The sequence below is a fragment of the Ascaphus truei genome, chromosome 15 (genome assembly GCF_040206685.1).
Source record: "Ascaphus truei isolate aAscTru1 chromosome 15, aAscTru1.hap1, whole genome shotgun sequence".
NCBI classification, from domain to species: Eukaryota; Metazoa; Chordata; class Amphibia; order Anura; family Ascaphidae; genus Ascaphus; species Ascaphus truei.
In genome coordinates this window covers 27,698,818-27,720,016 of record NC_134497.1, presented here as the reverse complement: position 1 = coordinate 27,720,016, position 21,199 = coordinate 27,698,818, and the positions used below count along the sequence as shown (strand labels likewise).

Below are 21,199 nucleotides of genomic sequence, written 5' to 3'. Positions count from 1 at the left end.
GGTGCCTCTGCTCACGGACAGGGATATCTCCATTCTATGCGTTTCGTGACGTACTTCGTCAGTGGTAATGAGCTCTATAGTCGTACACAACTTTTATAGAGCCTGGTTAGACAACCTATTTAACCCTTTCAGAGTTTTTTTTGAAAACCCCATACTGGGTAATCCTTGTGGTTACAATATGAAATCCCAGCTGATCCCAGCTGCCGGACACCACTCAGGAGGCTCAAGCGGCGGCGAGTTGTGTCGTGCAACACGTGCAGACACACTATGAGTGAAATTAACAAGTATATATACCCTCTAAGGTTTACAAAATCCACTTCAAACCCATCACCTGTGTTTACAGTCGGGCAGCCGCTGCAGCCTCAGTACTTCCTGGTTGACGTCTGACGTCATCGCAGCGTCATATGATGCTGATGTCACGTCACCAAGCAACCTGGAAAACCAATAACAAAATAATCAAACACCGACAGCTCAGCACACTTGCTGAACTGTGGAGAAGTCAAATTGCATAAATTAAGCTGCGTCCATAGATAGGCAGACCGCGCTGACGTGTATGCACGCTGAGCGATCAGACTGCCTAAAGGCAGTGATAGCGTCTATATGGCGTGCGCGCGGAAGCGGGAGGGTGCGCGCGATGTGCGAGAAATCACTTAAAAAATGATTTCTCGCGTGGTCACGTGAGCGGTTCGCCCAATGAGGGCGAACCAGCTCCGTGGCCTCACTGGCCCGCCCATAGACACGCCCCCGGACGGCGCACATACTAAGGCCAGGGAAAGCACCTGCTTTCCCTCAGCCTCCGCGCGCCTCCACAAGGCTGCAGTATGGACGCAGCCTCTCACTTAAGTAACAGTAAATTGAAGCAACATGCATGCACTATATTGGTGCCATAAAGGATATTTAATGACTATTAATTATTCTGAAGAGCTGGGAGCAGCCGTGCTGATATTTTCTTTCTTAGATGATTTTTCTGCCAAAACGAAAGGGTTAAAGCTGAAAAGGAGCAAGTTAAAAGATGGTTCAATGTGATGAGCTTACAGTCAAAAGCAGCATTATTACACACATTTATCTGTGCATAAGATAAGGCAAACTACAAACCATTAGGGATATATAGATTAAAAGACATAACTCCTATTATAGATAGTGTAGGCACATAGGCTAGATAATAATAATAATAATAATTGAGTAGACTTAAGTGGGATAAACAGAATAGTAGAATCCATAGCAGTCGTGGGCCAGAGTGACAGAGATTTAAACCTGTATCTCTGGTATATCCACCCGTATATATCTGGGTTAATAGTAGAGACTGACCTTACCCCAGGAACCAGTTTAGTTCAAGTCACAATACTTACTTCGACAAGGAGATTCTGCTGCTGGAGAAGCCCCATGAGACAGGACCAGGGCTTGGGAGCGAGCACACGTCAGTGGAATGCATATGAATATAAATATATGTTCCACTGACTGCATTACACAGTGATTTATTGAACCCTCGAGCTGTATCTTCGCCGATTGATCAGAGCAGATCGGATTGATCGGCAACTTAGCTAATCACTTGTCAGTGTTGGGATTGCATTGATGTGCATATCGAAGGGTAACATATTTTATTTATTTTTTAAAGGCAATTTGAACTGCTGCTTTAAATCCAACCTAGCGGCGGGAAAACATGAAATCACTTGGTGTACAAGACTTCCTTGAAAAGGATGAAATCACCATTTAACCCTTTGGATGCCCTTTTGATGTAGCTGCTATGTCACCGTGTCTGGCCCCATGATGTAATAGCTACGTCATAGTAATCCTGCTGGTTTTCCTAACAGATATGACATTCTGTGCTCCTGTGCAGGGAGGGGGTCTCGCCGTCCGTTCTGTCATCAGTGAGGGAGCGATCACGTGACCTCTCCATCACTCAAGGGGTTAATATAACTATTTTACTTATTTGTGTATTGTGATAGAAATCTTGTTCTGTTTTTCTCCAGGAACATGTATTGTTTTTGACTAATAACATTATAATGACTTTTTCTATGGAAGTGTTATATTTTTTGTTTGCTAAATGGGTTTTTTAACTTGACAAATCGCTACATTTAACGTTTAATTTTTTTTTTTTTTTAAAGGTTTTGTTGTTGTTAGTGTTTTTAAAAGATTTACTGGTATGGATATATGTACATTCTTTGCATGTACCGCACTTATAGGTGCCCTGTATTTTCTGTGGAAGCCAAGTTTGGAATTGAGACTTGTTTTGGAAATGGCTATGAAAGAACGTGTCTTTCAAGTTTTTTGATCTCTTTGGTACCATTGTTGGAAATGGCTTTTACACTTAACGAAGGTCTTTATCCTCCAAGAGGATGTGCCAGTACTTCCTGTAGATGGATTTAATCTGATTCCATTGGGCACTATAGGTACCAATATACCTGATGGTTTTTTCCATATCCATTTTCCTCTTTGAATGTAGTAGTTCTTCCCTATTTGTTTTTTCTGCGTTCTTATAGGCTTTTTTTTTACATGTGTTTTACTGTAGCCTCTAGTGAGAAATTTGTTCTTCATTGTTTCTGCTTGTGAATGAAAGTCCACTAGATTGGAGCAGTTCCTCCTAATACGGAGGAACTGACCCGTAGGGATGCCTTTGATGAGTGGTGCCGGGTGATGGCTGTCTGCCCTTAAATAACTGTTGGTTGCTGTTTTTTTTGCATGTGATACCGTGTTGATGGTACCATCTTCATTAATTGAAATTTTTATCACTGACTTCACATGTCAATCGTAGATTATGCTCATTGGAGTTAAGAATTTCCACAAAGGTGTTGAATAGTTTTTTGCTGCCCTTCCATAATATCAAAATATCATCTATGTAGCGAATCCACATAGTGATATTATAGGTACAGGTTAGTATATGTTGGGGCACAGGTTGTCCCCACTGCAGTTCCCTGTACCTGGAGGTAGAGTTTGTTGTTAAAAGTAAAGTGGTTATGGGTTAGGACAAAAGATAAAAGGTCGCACATGAACTCGTTATGTTTGAGGTATCTGATGCCACGAGTGGAAAGGAAAGAGGCTACAGCTTTTAAGCCCACGTGGTGCTGAATAATTGTATAAAGTGACTCAACGTCCATAAGGCATAAAATTGTGTTTGTATCAACAGTTATTCCTTCTAGGCGTTTCCAAACATCCCGAGTATCTTGTACATATGAAGGCAAAGATCTTACAAATGTTCTCAAAACTTTATCTATATAGACACTTGGGCCCTCTGTGAGGTTCCCAATGCCCGATACAATTGGGCGGCCCGGTGGATGTAGGGGGTCTTTATGCACCTTCGGTAAACTATAGAACGTTGCCATTTTGGGGAATGGATTATACATAAATTTGTGTTCCTGCTTGGATATTACTGAGTCTTCCAGTCCTTGATCTAAAAGGGTTTTTAATTCCCACCCGCCATTAAAGCGCGCTCGCTGCCTCGCCTGCCAGGACACCTAAAAGCTCCTGCTTGAGCAGGCGGGCCTGAGCAGCAGCGCGGAGGAGTGCGGCTGGAGGCACCATGTCCGAGGCCTAAGAGTTTGTACAATCAGCCTTTTCTCCTTGATAGCTATCCTAAGCACTACTTTTCCCCCCCACACAAGTCTTTCCCCGTCTTAGGAATGCAGGGCCACACTTTTCAAAGCCTTATTTAACCAGAGGCAGCTGTTGACATTATGGATAGGGTGACCAGATTTTCAAAATGAAAAACCGGGACACATTAAAAAAATTATTTATAAAACAAATTACATCACGTGACACACCTCGTTGCCATGACGAGACACTGACGTCAGGCGGTGACATGTTGCTATGACAATGTGACAACACGTGATGCCTCAGCGTCGTAATGCGTCTCGTTATGTTAACTTGATGTCACGGAGCGTCTCGTTGTTATGGCAATGGGAGAATACAGACAAAGGCAAGAAAAATATATTATAAAAAGATCTAAAACAAAATTATATCCGGGTTAGCCTTCAATAGAAGGTGGCAACCCTGGCTGCACTGTGTGTTTCTGTATATAGAGGTGGGCCCTGCAGTGTGTTTGTGTACAGAAGTTGCTGCTGCAGTGTGTGTTTGTGTGTGTATAGAGGTGGGGGCTGCAGTGTGTGTTTGTGTGTATAGAGGTGGGGGCTGCAGTGTGTGTTTGTGTGTATAGAGGTGGGGGCTGCAGTGTGTGTTTGTGTGTGTATAGAGGTGGGGGCTGCAGTGTGTGTTTTTGTGTATAGAGGTGAGGGCTACAGGGTGTGTTTGTGTGTATAAAGCTGGGGGCTGCAGTCTGTTTTGTGTGTATAGAGCTGGGGGCTGCAGTGTGTGTTTGTGTGTGTGTTTAGAGGTGGGTACTGCAGTGTGTTTGTCTACAGGAGTGGGTGCTGCAGTGTTTGTATGTGTGTATAGAGGTGGGCCCTGCACTGTTTGTGTGTATAGAGGTGATGGCTGCAGTGTTTGTGTGTATAGAGGTTGGGGCTTTGCTTGTGCCCTTCAACTCTTACTGCCAGGGCATATTTGGCCAGGAATGCCCAGTTCGGAGGGGATGATTACTACTTCCAAATGTATTTATTTCCAATTCTTAACATAACACAAACTCTCGTCTTCCCCTCTTCCCTTGCTTTATCGCTCTCTGCTCTCCCTCACCCCCTGGTTCTGTGTGCTCATATGCTAAGCTGCCAAGGTGCAAAGTTCTCTCATGCCCAGAGCAGAACGAGAAGCCCCGTCTCTGCCAGGTTTCCAAAGTATTGGCAACTCCGTGATGGGGGGGAAGGAAATATTCCCACGGAGAAGATAAGCTGCACTAGTTAGGAATAGGAATGTTAACCCTATAAGAACCTGTGCAGCCCATCAGGCAAGAGAGTCATCATGCTGTAACAGATTCACCTGAGATTCAATGTGTGGTCCAAGAATTCCAAGCTCTGAGTAAGTCCTCTAAGATTCTCAGAGGTTAAGTGTCCAGTTACAGGACTCCAGCAGGAAGAAGCTACTTGAAGCAAAAGCTGCCTGGATTATTTTGTTGTTTGTTTTTCAACTAGGAAAGATTAGTTTTGAATCCCAGTTCGCAAAGTATATTTATTTTCGTTGTAATTGTAAACCAAGCTGTGTATGTTCATTTCTGTAAATAAATCACAATTTATTTTATCTCTTGCTTTGCCCAATCAAAGTATCTGGGTATTTTGGTGTTAAAAGTTCTGGTCTACCGTGACAGGCTTTTTTCTGGTGGCAGCGGCGGGATCTGATTGAGCCTATGGTATAGTATCCTGCGGGATCCTATAGCATAGAGGGAGACTCAGAAGTTGCAAACTCCCAAAGCAAGAGGTAGCATACACACGGTTTGCAAGAGTATGAAAAAATACAGTCACCCTTTGTCCCATAACTTTTTGCCTGCGGGTGAAACATGGACAAGCGAGCAGGACGATTCAGGACTTGGGATGGTGCCCGGATCGTTGTCCGGTGTGAGGGTTATGGCGTATCGACAGCTGGTCAGTCAAAGGTGCAACTGGAGGTGGATTTGGAACGGCATAAAGCAGGCATCGCTTATCCTAAGGGCATGGAGCCTGTCGCTGAAGGCACAGTGATCACACTACAGCTCGGGGTGCAGGAGGTTATTCCAGCCCCGGAAGGAGATGGACATGGGGAGGGAGGTTGTGCTCACCGGGATAATGGTGAAGGACTGTGTCTTGGGGGTGCGGGAAGGATAGTCCCCGTGGCTATTGGACTCGCTAACCCTGGACTCACAGCACTTCTTGCCTCATGGGGGGAAAGAGCTACAGCCAATGAGAGAATTTGGATGCTGGCAGCTGTACATGGACAAGTGTCGCCTCACTCTGTCAACGGAGAGCAAGCTGTCCCCCAAGTGGATCACCATGAAGAAGATGATCCTGGCACTCGGGCTTTGCAAAAAGGAGATTTATTCACAGCCAAAAATCCAACTGCACATGAAGTCTTTCTCAAGGTGAGGGCTATCATATACACATAAAAAACAACATGTATATATATATATACACACTCCTTACCTGACCTAAGTTTATGTGCTGTAGCTGATGATCCGGCGCGAAAATCGGACTCCACCGTGATGTCATGGGCACAACACGTCGCACATACCTCTGTGTGCGCGACTCAGCGTCGGCACACCACGCGCCTAAGTAGCCCTCCCCTCCATTGCCATAGTGACAAGATGCTAAAAAGTGCATCAGGTCACATGACAAAGCGCAGCACAACAAGGTACATATATGTTTATTTTTGTGTATATGATAGCCCTCACCTTGAGAAAGACTGCATGTGCAGTTGAAACGTTAGATTTTTGGCTGGAAATAAATGTCCTTTTTGCAAAGCCCGAGTGCCAGGATCATCTTCTTAATCGTGTTACTACATGGGACCTGCAGGACATTCCCTGATCCAGTTAGCACCGTCAATTGACTTTATTTGTACAAGTAAGATGTGTGCTAGATATATCTCCAGTGATTCCCCAAGTGGATCACCACAGTTTTAACAAGTTTGTCTGTGGCACTGACAAAATCGACGTTTTTTCCAAGGACTTTGAAACACAGTGTCTGAGACACCGGGTGCCAGAAGAGTGCTGAGAATGCACCCCTTGTTTTCTGGGACAGGTTTTTTAACTCTTCAATTCGCTACATTTAACCTATTAAATATGCCATTGTTGTTGTTAACTTTCTTCGTAGGAGGGACTGCCCCTTTAAATACCATTTTCCTACTCTGCTTCAGTTTAAATAAATCCTGAGATTAAAAACCCATAAGAGTTTGTACAATCAGCCTTTTCTCCTTGCTAGCTATCCTAAGCACTCCTTTTCCTCTCACCCCACACAAGTCTTTCCTCGTCTTAGGAACGCAGGGCCACACTTTTCAAAGCCTTATTTACCCAGAGGCAGCTGTTGACATTATGGATAACTTTGGTTGCTGTCACCTACACTACTTTACCTAGTTTACTGGGCAGCTAATACCACATCTATATTCTCCAGACTATTACTCTGTGACTATTAACATCACTTATTGTCTTTCCAAATCCTTGCAAAACCTCCCGAAACTATTGAAGAAACAGAAATATTAATTTTATTTTTTCCCCAAACAGCTTGTTCAATTATTTCCCCTATATCCCCTCAAGAGAAGAGTTACCGGTCTCACATTGTTTCTCTTACTGTGTTTCTATTGCTTGTTTGTGTTCTGTTTCCCCCTTCCTCCCACACCCTTTATTTGCCTCCCAGGTACTGATCTGCAGCCATTTTCAAGAACATACAGAGAGAGATCTGCAGGTGGTTATTTTTCCTTATACACTTTGCCTCCTCTGTTTACCAAACACTAGATTCCCTTAAGTACAATAGCCTCAATTGCACTTTAACAGCCACTCAAGTAAATGGCAATGAGCATGTGATCAGAGCAGCTCTTTGCACCTCTCCCCTCACTCCTGTCTTCTCCTCACAGCCTTGTTCAGCACCATTGCTGCCCATATGTAGCCTCAGGCTACAGCCCCAGTGGTCACTGCTGCACCCGCGACTGACTGCATGGCAGCGCGTGCACGGGTCCGCGATCTGGAGTCTATGTGGAGCAATGGGATGCGTGGGGGGGGGGGGGTAGGAGAGGGGCAGCGGCGTGGCCATGACAGGGGAGAGTTTCAAGCCCAAACTGACATTGTTACCTCATTAGACTGTGGCTCAAGGCTTTTTCTATAGTCCAATTTCCAAATCAGTCCAGGGCATGTTATATGCTCAGGTTGCTAATGGAACACATTCCTGCTACAACCCCTTGTTACATCAACCCCACTTTCTGTTTAGTTCCACTGGAAGAAACTCACCTTTGTGTTACTTGTGTCATCTTGTCAGGGACTTTTTAAATACAACAATGTTTTTTTATTATTTTTTAAGTAATAAGAAAGTAGTCACTGGTTTGGCCTGTTGCTCCCATTCCCTTCAAACTGGGGGTACATACAAGTGAGCCTTCGTATATACATTGCTCTCCATTAACTACTGTTATCCTCAAAAACTATCGAGAAGAAAGAAAAGACAAGCCACATTATAAACAACTTGTATCTTTTTTCAGCTCTTCCTTTATAAAATAGACATTACTTTGAGACCTCACTAACTGTCCCAATTTTAGGTTTGTAAATTGTGTGACAAACGAGGAAGAACAGAACCTTGTGGCGTTGCAGTACCACAGGAAAATCTACTACAGAACCTGCACAGACCTTCCCCCACACACACAGCTTCTGGTCTGGTTTGGAGATAAATATGGAAAAGAGCTTGGTATCAAGGGGGTGCGCTGTGGAAAAGTAACGCGCCAGCACAAGGTAATCAGGAATATGTGTGTTACGTGGTTTTTACATCTCAATTGTCTTATTACTGATGTTAAATTACAAATAGTGATAGATCTTCATACACCATTACAGGTCAACTATAACTTAATATCACTTAAGGGGCTGGGTACATCAAGCTGTGGTAACCGAAAATGCCATATTACTGCCCATAAAAGAAGTGCCTTATTATCGTGCAATGAATCAGCGTTGTAGGGCCAAAAATAAAGCACCTGTCCACTGTCGTCGTCCCCCTCCTGTCCACTGTCGTCGTCCCCCTCCTGTCCACTGTCGTCGTCCCCCTCCTGTCCACTGTCGTCGTCCCCCTCCTGTCCACTGTCGTCGTCCCCCTCCTGTCCACTGTCGTCGTCCCCCTCCTGTCCACTGTCGTCGTCCCCCTCCTGTCCACTGTCGTCGTCCCCCTCCTGTCCACTGTCGTCGTCCCCCTCCTGTCCACTGTCGTCGTCCCCTCCTGTCCACTGTCCCGTCCCCTCCTGTCCACTGTCCCGTCCCCTCCTGTCCACTGTCCTGTCCCCTCCTGTCCACTGTCCCGTCCTGTCCACTCTCACCCCCCCTCCTGTCCACTCTCCCCCCCTCCTGTCCACTCTCCCCCCCTCCTGTCCACTCTCCCCCCCTCCTGTCCACTGTCACCCCCCCCTGTCCACTATCCCCCCCCCCTGTCCACTATACCCCCTCCTGTCCACTGTCCCCCCCTCCTGTCCACTGTCCCCCCCCTCCTGTCCACTGTCCCCCCCTCCTGTCCACTGTCCCCCCCTCCTGTCCACTGTCCCCCCTCCTGTCCACTGTCCCTCGCCCCCCCACACATGTCCACTGCCCCCCCTCCTGTCCACTGTCACCCTCTCCTGTCCACTGTCCCCGTCCCCTCCTGTCCATTGTCCCTCCCCCCACCCCATCTCCTGTCCATTGTCCCTCCCCCCACCTTTTCCTAGCGGGAAATTTCACTCACGGGCAACGCCGGGTCTCTCAGCTAGTATTATATATTTATCGGAACAGGATGAACGGCAGAAATACCGCAAATATTTTATCACCTACTCCAGGCTGGCATTAGACCTGTCTTTCCTATATATATTATGGCCATTATATACATAGGCAAGATGAGCTAAACCAACATGGAATAGATGATAAAATAGTTGTTAAAATACAGTACAGTACATATTAACCCCTTAGTAGTCCACGGGTCAACTAGTCATCAGTGTCCACGACTAGCTGACCACACGGGTTAATATAAACATGACATTACACTACCAACCCTTTTTGCAACCTTTGTGACTAGTAAAGCATGGTTAGTTCTTGGTTTGTCCCGAATGCATAAACAAAACACTACAGCTCAGATGCAACAAATTATGTTAAAGTGGAGTTAATATTACACCCTGGGAAATAATAAACTAACGGGTGTTATTACCACAATTTTAAGGTGGTATATATCAAGATTGTGGCAATTATTTACTTGGTGCGATATTTGGGCCAGTCTCGCGATATGGGAATTAACGTGACCGTTAATAATGTGTTATCGCATTGGGATAATATTTCTATCATAGGCTTCTGTAATGTCTATTATTACAGAAACCTATGATCAAAATAACATTAACCCGTTTCATGCCTGTGGTTCCAAGGTATACCACAGGCACCAAAGGGGTTAATAGTTTATTTAAAAAACATTGCCTAACCCTGTTGACCCCGTTAGTGGCCAGTAAAGCATTGCCATTCTAGTCGCTAAGGTAATTAAGGGGTTAACCCCTCTCACCACCATTTCTCCCCTCCTCCCTCCCACAAGAAGCCTAAACACCCTCCCCAGGAAAAACTATGTCATCACCAACATCCCCTACCTTCGCCCCTCTTCTAGACTAAAGCCCAATATCACTATTAGACAAATGTGTTTTTTAATATTTGCAAAAAATATATATACTGTGTACACTTTTAAAACAAAAAAAAAAAGAACATTCAAAATACATTTTACACACAAAACCATTGATCATCACTGTGGATAACTAGGGCCTCTTAATGAGGGACCCAGATATCCACATTGGCGATTAAATGGAAACCCAGTAATAAACAAATACATCTATTATATTAAAATATATTAATAACCTCCCTTAGTGGCTAACCGCTAAGGTAATGAAGGGAGTTGGTAGATGTACCATGTAATGAATGCTTCCTTTTTTTGGAATCACATTCCATGATTGTGCATCGTTTTTGTGTCTGCATTGTCCCCGCTACCATTGTATATGCATATATATGTTCAAATACAATAATTGTGCATTTGGTTCCTGATTTAACAATGGAGATTTAGCAGAAAGTTGGGTCATCCTATAACTATTAAGAGACCTGGTACATGGTGCTGTAACGGGAACACCCGGTGACTGATATGTGAGCTCCTAATGAGACACATATTCTATTCATGGTACAAACATTTTGTAATTATACCTTCACAACTGAAACTATCGACTTACTTGTTTGAACAAGGAAGCGGTTAAACAAGGTATAGTTTATTGAAGTATGGTTTACTGTTAGTATTTCTAAACTTCATAGTTGCTAGAATGAGCAGTATTGAAAATGCCACTCAATGCACATCTTGCCACATGTATGTGCACTTGGAGCAGCTGTTCCAAGGAGCATACCGCTGTGAGAAGTGTGAGCAGGTGGTCTCTTTAGAATCGGAGATTGCTGATCTGAAGAGGCAATTTGCAATATTGAGGGACATTGGCAATCTTGAAAGGGAATTAGAGCTCACTGAGCAGGCCCTTGCTTCGACTAGTGGTGCAGATGGTGGCGCTGTTAGTAAGGAGCAGGTAGGTAGCTTAGTTGCTGTTAGTGAGGAGCAGGTAGGTAGCTGGGTGACAGTTAGAAGGGGAAGCAGAGGCAATAGGGAGAGGCAGGTCGTTTCTGAGCTGACACATCCCAATAGATTTGCCATGTTGAGTGAAGATATTGGGAATGTTGGGGCAGAAATGGCAAGGCTGGGGGAGACTAATTCCTCTAGCATCCAGGGGAATAGTTCCTCCAGCACAGTGGGGACTCAGGATGCTCAGATGCAAAAAAAGATTGTGGTGGTAGGGGACTCCATTATTAGGAAGGTAGATAGGGCAATCTGTTGCCGGGACCGCATGAACCGAACAATTTGTTGTCTCCCGGGTGCTCGGGTTCGGCACATTGCGGATCGGGTAGACAGAGTGTTTGGGGGGTGGAGGGGGGGGGGGCTTGGATTCACCCGGCGGTCTTGGTACATGTTGGCACCAATGAAAAAGTTAGAGAGAGATGGAGGGTCCTAAAAAATGATTACAGGGATCTAGGCCAAAAGCTTAAGGCAAGGACCTCCAAGGTAGTATTTTCTGAAATACTACCAGTGCCATGCGCTTTGGCAGGGAGCTAGTCAGAGATCAGGGAGGTTAATGCATGGCTAAGAAAGTGGTGTAGGAAGGAGGGGTTTGGATTTTTAGAGCACTGGGACTCCTTTTCTGAGAGGTGCCATCTATATTCCAGGGACGGATTGCACCTCAATGAAGAGGGATCTTCTGTGCTAGGGGGGAGAATGCTAAAAAGGTTGGAGGAGATTTTAAATTAGAATGGAGGGGGGAGGGGAATGAAACAGATAATGGAATATATGAGGATACAAGGTGGTATGGAGGTAGAATGGGGGCAAGTGCAAGTTTGACAAGCAGTGAGATACCCATAGTAAATAGAGATAATACTGGAAAACTTCTAAAGACTAAACCAAGTGGGAGCAGAAAGGAAGGAGCAGATAAGATAATAGTACAGGCTGAAAAAAAACTTAAATGCATGCTTGCTAATGCAAGAAGCCTGACAGATAAAATGGGGGAGCTATAATTAATAGCTACAGGGGAGCAGTATGATATCATAGGCATTACTGAAACATGGTGGGATGAAACTCATGACTGGACGGTTAATTTAGAGGGTTATTCTCTTTTTCGGAAGGATCGAACAAATAGAAGGGGAGGTGGAGTATGTCTATATGTTAAACCAGATCTAAAACCTATTATAAGGGATGATGTCTATGAAGGGAATGATGAAAATGTAGAGACCTTGTGGATAGAAATTAGCAGTGGAAGTAAAAGTATAAAGAAAATGTTTGTGGGAATATGCTATAAACCACCAAATATCTGTGAGATTGAGGAAGCTAAAATACTTTTGCAAATGGAGAAGGCATCAAAACTGGGTCATGTTTGCATAATGGGGGATTTTAATTCTCTAGATATAGACTGGGGCAATGAGATTAGCATTACAACAAAAGGAAACAGGTTTTTGGGGGTATTTAAAGATAATTATATGACCCAAATTATTGAGGAACCAACCAGGAGAGGGGCAGTTCTGGATTTGGTCATATCAAACAATGTAGAAATAATAACAAATATTCAAGTCCTGTACCATTTGGGTAACAGTGATCATAACATGGTCTCATTTGAAATAAATGATCAAAAAATAGATTACTTGGGTTCAACAAAGACTTTAAACTTTAGAAAGGCAGATTTTAATAAACTGAGGTCTAATCTAGTAGTAATACAATGGGATGATGTTTTGCAGGGAAAAATGTAGAAGATAAATGGGCAGTCTTTAAAACATTGTTAGAAAAGCACACTTATCAGTGTATACCCTTGGGTAATAAGTATAAAAGAAATAAGTCAAAACCAATGTGGCTAAATAAACAGGTAGGGGAGGAAATGGACAAGAAGAGGAAGGCGTTTAGATTCTTTAAGTCAGAAGGGATAGAGACATCGTATCAGAATTATGAGGAATGTAACAAAAATGGCAAAAGGGCAATTAAATGAGCAAAAATGGATAATGAAAAAAGGATTGCAATAGAAAGTAAGGTCAACCCTAAAAAGTTCTTTAAGTACCTTAATAACAAAAAAATGAGAAAAGAAAATATAGGACCCTTTCAGTGGGAGATGGGTAGGCAGATTATTGGAGATAAGAAAAAAGCAGAGGTATTAAACAAATTCGTTGCCTCTGTGTTTACCAGGGAAGAATCAAGTTCAATAGTAGCGCCACAGGAGGAAGCCACAACCTCCATATTAATGACCAATTGGTTAACTGAGGAAGTAGTTCATAAGCGACTTGAAAAAATTAAAGTAAATAAGGCACCTGGCCCCGATGGCATACATCCAAGAGTTCTAAAGGAGTTAAGCTCAGTAATAGCAAAACCATTATATTTCATTTTCAAGGACTCCATTTCCACAGGCTCAGTACCACAAGATTGGCATAAAGCAGATGTGGTGCCTATATTTAAAAAGGGAGCTAGATCACACCCGGGGAATTACAGACCTGTAAGCCTGACTTCAATAGTAGGGAAACTACTTGAAGGTTTAATACGGGATAATATTCAGGAATACCTAATGGAAAACAAAATTATTAGTGATAGTCAGCATGGATTTATGAAGGATAGATCTTGCCAAACTAACCTTATTTGTTTCTTTGAGGAGGTAAGTAGGAATCTAGACCAGGGTAATGCAGTTGATGTGGTCTACTTAGATTTTGCAAAGGCTTTTGATACGGTTTCACACAAGAGGTTGGTGTACAAAATAAAGAAAATTGGACTCAGTAATAATATATGCACCTGGATTGAAAACGGGTTAAAGGACAGACAACAGAGGATTGTCATAAATGGATTTTTTTCAGGTTGGGCTAAAGTCGTGAGTGGAGTACCTCAAGGATCGGTACTGGGACCCCTGCTTTTTTACTTGTTTATTAATGACCTTGAGGTTGGAATCGAGAGCAAAGTCTCCATCTTTGTTGATGATACTAAATTGTGTAAGGTAATAGAATCAGAGCAGGATGTAATTTCTCTTCAGAAGGACTTGGAGAGACTGGAAACGTGGGCAGGTAAATGGCAAATGAGGTTTAATACAGATAAATGTAAGGTTATGCATTTGGGATACAAGAATAAAAAGGCGACTTACAAATTAAATGGAGATATATTGGGGGAATCCTTGATGGAGAAGGATTTAGGAGTGCTTGTAGACAGCAGGCTTAGCAATAGTGCCCAATGTCATGCAGTAGCTGCAAAGGCAAACAAGGTCTTATCTTGTATCAAACGGGCAATGGATGGAAGAGAAATAAACATAATTATGCCCCTTTACAAAGCATTAGTAAGACCACACCTTGAATATGGAGTACAATTTTGGGCACCAATCCTAAGAAAAGACATGGAACTAGAGAGAGTGCAGAGAAGAGCCACCAAATTAATAAAAGGGATGGACAATCTAACTTATGAAGAGAGGCTAGCTAAATTAGATTTATTTACATTAGAAAAGAGGCGTCTAAGAGGGGATATGATAACTATATACAAATATATTCAGGGACAATACAAGGAGCTTTCAAAAGAACTATTCATCCCACGGGCAGTACAAAGGACTCGGGGCAATCCCTTAAGGTTGGAGGAAAGGAAATTTCACCAGCAACAAAGGAAAGGGTTCTTTACAGTAAGGGCAGTTAAAATGTGGAATTCATTACCCATGGAGACTGTGATGGCAGATACAATAGACTTGTTCAAAAAAAGGTTGGACATCTTTTTAGATGGGAAAGGTATACCGGGATATACCAAATAAGTATACATGGGAAGGATGTTGATCCAGGGATTAATCCGATTGCCAATTCTTGGAGTCAGGAAGGAATTAATTTTTCCCCTTAATGGGGTTTTTTGTTTGTCTTCCTCTGGATCAATAAGTAAGTATAGATATAGAATAAAGTATCTGTTGTCAAAATTTATCATAGGTTGAACTTGATGGACGTACGTCTTTTTTCAACCTCATCTACTATGTAACTATGTAACTATGTAACAATCTATCAAAGGATTTGAAAGATTTCTGCCACTTTAATTGGTGGTTTTGCAGCTAGTGAGATTTCCATTTTAAATCGTTAAATAATATGATCCACTTTAAATGTATGATCCACTACATCTAGTCTCCCTGCCCATATGCTGCACATGTTATGCTACAGTAGACCTTTCATTTTTACAATGTACATCTACAGTTTACTTTCATCCTGAACTTTTTGTGATATGCCAACTTACCTCTCCTGCATGACCTTTTGTAAGACAGTTTGCGTAACAGTGACTTTTTTTGTCTCGTCTAGTACAAGGACAATCACCAATAATCCACCCATGCCAACACTGCAAGGTTGCTTTTAGCAGTCAGGATTACCTCCTCAAACATCTGAAGTTCAAACACCCAAATGAGAATATGGAAAAGATGAGGACAGAACAATCTTGCAACATTCCAATAAATATGACAGAAAATGCATCTTTCAACCAGTCAAAGCAATTAATAAACAATGTAACTGCTTCTCATTCCAAAAGATATATATTAGCTGCTGCCACAGAAAAAGATCTTGGAGAACGTGGGAAGAGTCCGATTTGGTTATCAGACCAAAATGCACAGAAGACAACACAGACTGGGGAGAGACCGCATGTCAGTCTGATGAGACACAAGAGGACACACACAGGGAAGAGACCACATGTATGTGGGGAATGTGGAAAGGGATTTAGGGACATGTTCAGTCTGATGAGACACAAGAGGACACACACAGGGGAGAGACCACATGTATGTGGGGAATGTGGAAAGGGATTTAGTCAGTTATCCAGCCTGAACACACACACGATGACACACACAGGGGAGAGACCGTATGTATGTGGGGAATGTGGGAAGGGATTTAGTCGGTTATCCAATCTGAACATGCACAAGAAGACACACACAGGGGAGAGACCACATGTATGTGGGGAATGTGGAAAGGGTTTTAGTCAGTTATCCATCCTGAAAACACACACAAGGACACACACAGGGGAGAGACCGTATGTATGTGTGGAATGTGGGAAGGGATTTAGTCGTTTATCCCATCTAAACATGCACAAGAGGACACACACAGGGGAGAGACCGCATGTATGTGTGGAATGTGGGAAGGGATTTAGTGTGTCATCCAGCCTGGACAAACACATGAGGACACACACAGGGGAGAAACCGCATGTATGTGAGGAATGTGGGAAGGGATTTAGTCAGCTATCCCACCTGAACATACACAAGAGGACACATACAGGGGAGAAACCGCATGTATGTGGGGAATGTGGGAAGGGATTTAGTGTGTCATCCAGCCTGGACAAACACATGAGGACACACACAGGGGAAAGACCGCATGTATGTGGGCAATGTGGGGTGGGATTTAGTCAGTCATCCAGCCTGGACAAACACTTGAGGACACACACAGGGGAGAGACCGTATGTATGTGGGGAATGTGGGAAGGGATTTAGTCGGTTATCCAATCTGAACATGCACAAGATGACACACACAGGGGAGAGACCACATGTATGTGGGGAATGTGGGAAGGGATTTAATGGGTCATCCAGCCTGAGGAGACACGAGAGGACACACACAGGGGAGAGACCGCATGTATGTAGGGAATGTGGGAAGGGATTTCATGCGCCATCAAGCCTGGACGCACACAAGAGGACACACACAGGGGAGAGACCACATATATGTGGGGAATGTGGGAAGGGATTTAGTGTGTCACGCAGCCTGGACATACACAAGAGGACACACACAGGGGAGAGACCGCATGTATGTGGGGAATGTGGGAAGGCATTTAGTCAGTTATCCCACCTGAAGACACACAAGAGGACACACACAGGGGAGAGACCGTATGTATGTGGGGAATGTGGGAAGGGATTTAGTATCTTATCCCACCTGAACACACACAAGAGGATACACACAGGTGAGAGACCGCATGTATGTGGGGAATGTGGGAAGGGATTTAGTGACTCTTCCCAACTGATGAGACACAAGAGGACACACACAGGGGAGAGACCGCATGTATGTGGAGAATGTGGAAAGGGATTTAGTGACTTATCCCAACTGATGAGACACAAGAGGACACATACAGGGGAAAGACCGCATGTATGTGGGGAATGTGGCAAGGGATTTAGTGTGTCATCCAACCTGAACATACATAAGAGGACACACACAGGGGAAAGACCGCATATATGTAGGGAATGTGGGAAGGGATGTAGTGACTTAACCAGCATGAACTCACACATGAGGACACACACAGGGGAGAGACCGTATGTATGTGGGGAATGTGGGAAGGCATTTAGTCAGTTATCCCACCTGAACACACACAAGAGGAAACACACAGGGGAGAGACCGCATGTATGTGGGGAATGTGGGAAGGGATTTAGTGACTCTTCCCAACTGATGAGACACAAGAGGACACACACAGGGGAGAGACCGCATGTATGTGGGGAATGTGGGAAGGGATTTAGTGACTTATCCCAACTGATGAGACACAAGAGGACACATACAGGGGAAAAACCTCATGTATGTGGGGAATGTGGAAAGGGATTTAGTGTGTCATCCAGCCTGAACATACATAAGAGGACACACACAGGGGAGAGACCGCATGAATGTGGGGAATGTGGGAAGAGATTTAGTGACTTATCCAGCATGAACACACACATGAGGACACACACAGGGGAGAGACCGCATGTATGTGTGGAATGTGGGAAGGGGTTTAGTCGGTTATCCCACCTGAACACACACAAGAAGACACACACAGGGGAGAGACCGTATTTATGTGAGCAATGTGGTAAGGGATTTAGTCAGTCATACAGCCTGAGGAATCATAAGAGGACGCACACAGGGGAGAGACCGCATGTATGGAATGTGGGAAGAGATTTAGTGATTTATCCAGCCTTAGGAAACACAAGAGGACACACACAGGGGAAAGACCCATCTCTAAAGCCAGGCATGTTTAGGGATAAGCAGTGACTACGTCGCTCCCATACAGATGCAGCGGCTATTATTCGAACATTTCACAGGATGTATTCCTGGGCATACCCAGGTCATGCTGCATGATTACAGATAACAATAAAGCTCACCGCTCAACCGTAATATTCTTATAAGCGTAATTTACAAGTGGTGCAAAGGGGATATACACTACACAACCAAAAAGTTTCCAGTCTAAGAAGACCAGAACAAAAGTATCGCCAATGTTTACACTCTACTTATTTAAATCAAGAGTAAGTATCATCAGTAAATTAATTGCTAGTGAATGGGCAGACTGATATAATATCAGCCAGAGAGACTGGTCTATTTTCCTCAAATGAATCAAAAACAATAACATTTTATTAATCAATATACAATGTGAAAAATATATACCAAGTGATAATTAAAAACGTGGTGAGATGTGAAGGGTAGGAGCAGATGAGCACATTCATTGGTATATATACTCAAATCCTCTAAACCACAAATTATAAATTGCAGATTAATAATACTGGGAGTGTATTATGCAGACGAAATGGTGTATGCTCTTTAGCAAAGCTCGAAGTGAGCGTGACCATACGGTAAGCAGGTACTGCTCATTAAATCTGAGCTAAGTGGGAACACTATTTACAAAGCTAAACAATGTTTTCTGTGTCACTGCCTTCACGCTGCGTATTGCAAAGTCCATACACAGGTGGACAATGACCTGAGTCCTTATGCACAGTGAGATAAAGACAGATTATGTCGATATATAGACCGCCAGTAACAATGTAAAGTCGAACACTGCTTGGAATCAAACATTAATGACACAGAGTTAGTAAGTATCAATTGCACAACATATATTCTGTCTACCCAATAAATCCATCGCTCAGATTATAGAGCATTACTCAGTAGCGGTAGACACTTTGTATTACACTTCCCTATGGTAGGAATATAGTGTTGAACACTCACAGCCTCATGCACTGTTAGTAATCAGCACATATCCCCATGCCCGGTAAAGCCTTCACAATTGGAGAGGGCTCATACGTGGCGGAGGGACCCTGTGTAACAAGTAAAAAGTGACAACCGAATCAATCTATCTGTGCAAGCAATGTCAATGTATCAGACCGACTTGGCACATCTTGGCATATTTGCAACGGTAGCATCGCACTTAACAACCTAAACCGTCCGTCTGCGTAGGCAATGTCAGTATATCAAACCCACACGGTGCATAATGGCTACAGTAGCACAGCAAAAGGCACATTGTAAACTTATTACATCCTCTGCTGTACTACCCGATTTCCAGCTCTTGGTTCAACTGCCTCCGAATCAGCTCTCAGCAACTGACATCACCATCGTGACGTCTCTAAAACCCGATGCACGATTCACGTAGTACACCTATGCATCTTCAGGGGAGTGAAGACCTAATGTCCTGTCCCTTCTTAAATAGCCCATGCGGGCACGTATAGGATAATTCCTTAAACGTTGTATTAACCCCTTAGGTCCCAATTCTTACTGTATTGATTGGGAGCATTATGAAAAGGGACAAAATAGTGCCATATTTCACTTAGAATTGTAATCTTATATTGTAGCAGATGTTCAATAAGAAAATAGAGAGCTAGTATATAATACATAGTACTTCACATGTCCTGAAATACTCGTCACTTCTGAGTAACTAGCAGAACTCCCAACAATAGGAGCAAAAGTGAAAATACCTTAACCACATAGGATAGAGCACACGTTAAAGGTCATTGATATATATGTATATATACAAATAATAGTAGCTTAAATGAACCCGAGAACTAAATATCAATTGGTAACATAGACAAATGGAGATAGTGGTGGACTTGTTCCTTGCAGATGGCATAGTCAAACTTGTCCCCGAACACCTTATGATGTTTCGAATCTATAGAGTCAGAGTTTCAGTTGGTGGTGTTTTAGCATAGAGGTGGAACATTAGATGATATAATTATATGGGGATGTAGGAATAAACTAGTTCTAGTTGGACTGCCTCAAATGTCAATACGCTCCTTGTGGTTAATTAGTAGATGTGGGAAATAAATCCCCGATAGGTGCTACTAATATCTGGGTGATATTTGCAATATAGCATTAAAGTCCAGGAAAGAGTATAACTTCAAGAGAATACATGTGCAGTAACAGGCTTGAATGCTCACTCTGTAGCCATAGTGTGGAATATCTATGAAATGGTAGGGAAGCCCCACAGTGAGTGTGTGAAATGAGCACTCAATGAAGAGAGCACACCCCACACCCACTAATGGGACAACACACCTCAATCCCTAGGCATGAGCAAATATAACGCCATACAATATATGAACTGGATAATAGTGAAACACAATCGGTTAACTCACGAATCATTAGGTCCTGGAAAGATGTAGCGTGCCTCCTTCCGGTAAAGGTCAATCCAAGTAGAGAAAAATGGTGGAGCACTGCTTGAAAAAATGAAGGGCTGGAGGCTTGTGGCAGGTTAAAAATGCTTTAATCTATTGCATAAGTAGACCGGGCTACAAAAAGAGGTTCTGTAATGCGTTTCGCGCTGTCAACCTGTGGTTAATTAGTTCTATATACCTGGATCCCCATAGAAACCCCTCTTTATTAAGAAATTACAACTGGATAGGTAATTCAGAAAAAGGGTGAATAGATAAAACCCTTGTTAAGACCGAGAGGGGACTGTGTTTTTAAGTAAAAAATCCATCTGCACTCTGCTGAAGCAAATGCCGGTCCCAATCACCTTTCCGAGAGGGACATGCTAAATCCCAGTAAAGTGAAGCACTCGTGAGTCACCATTATGTGCTTCTATGGTATGTCTCGCAATAGGTTTATCTAGTGTATTACGCACCGATGCTATGTGTTCAACGACTCTAATCTTGAAAGCTCTATGCGTCTTACCCACATAGAGTTTCCCAGAGTCACAATTGACAACATATATTACCCTTTCATAAGACAATTTATAAAGTCTTTCATTTGGAAGTTCCATGTGTGTTCTGATTTTGTGAAAGACTTTGTTGGGGCAATATGGGTGCATGAGCAGGAAAAAGACTGGTTGAAACAGTCAAATTCAGTAAGAAGCACCAATTAACTCACCAGGTAGATGCAAAAATAAAAAACTTATTATACTACAGTACTTGTT

At 43.2% G+C, this 21,199-nt stretch overlaps 2 protein-coding genes across 4 annotated transcripts in view; both read left to right on the top strand.

The window, feature by feature from the left end:
• The window catches only part of LOC142466726 (uncharacterized), an 89,829-nt gene extending 71,628 nt beyond the window's left edge, over positions 1–18,201 (top strand). Inside the window, exons 2-4 of one of the 3 annotated variants that reach the window (XM_075572063.1) lie at positions 7,206–7,253; positions 8,095–8,284; positions 15,398–18,201. In XM_075572063.1, the coding sequence (XP_075428178.1) occupies positions 15,505–18,078 (2,574 nt within the window). In that variant the 5' untranslated portion in view covers positions 7,206–7,253; positions 8,095–8,284; positions 15,398–15,504 and the 3' untranslated portion in view covers positions 18,079–18,201. Of the gene's footprint in view, positions 1–6,277; positions 7,254–8,094; positions 8,285–15,397 lie in introns of those variants that run through there. The other 2 variants (XM_075572062.1, XM_075572061.1) reach the window with 2 other exon arrangements.
• LOC142466734 (uncharacterized) overlaps positions 1–21,199 on the top strand; it is a 455,555-nt gene that overhangs the window by 1,041 nt on the left and 433,315 nt on the right. The window lies entirely within an intron of this gene.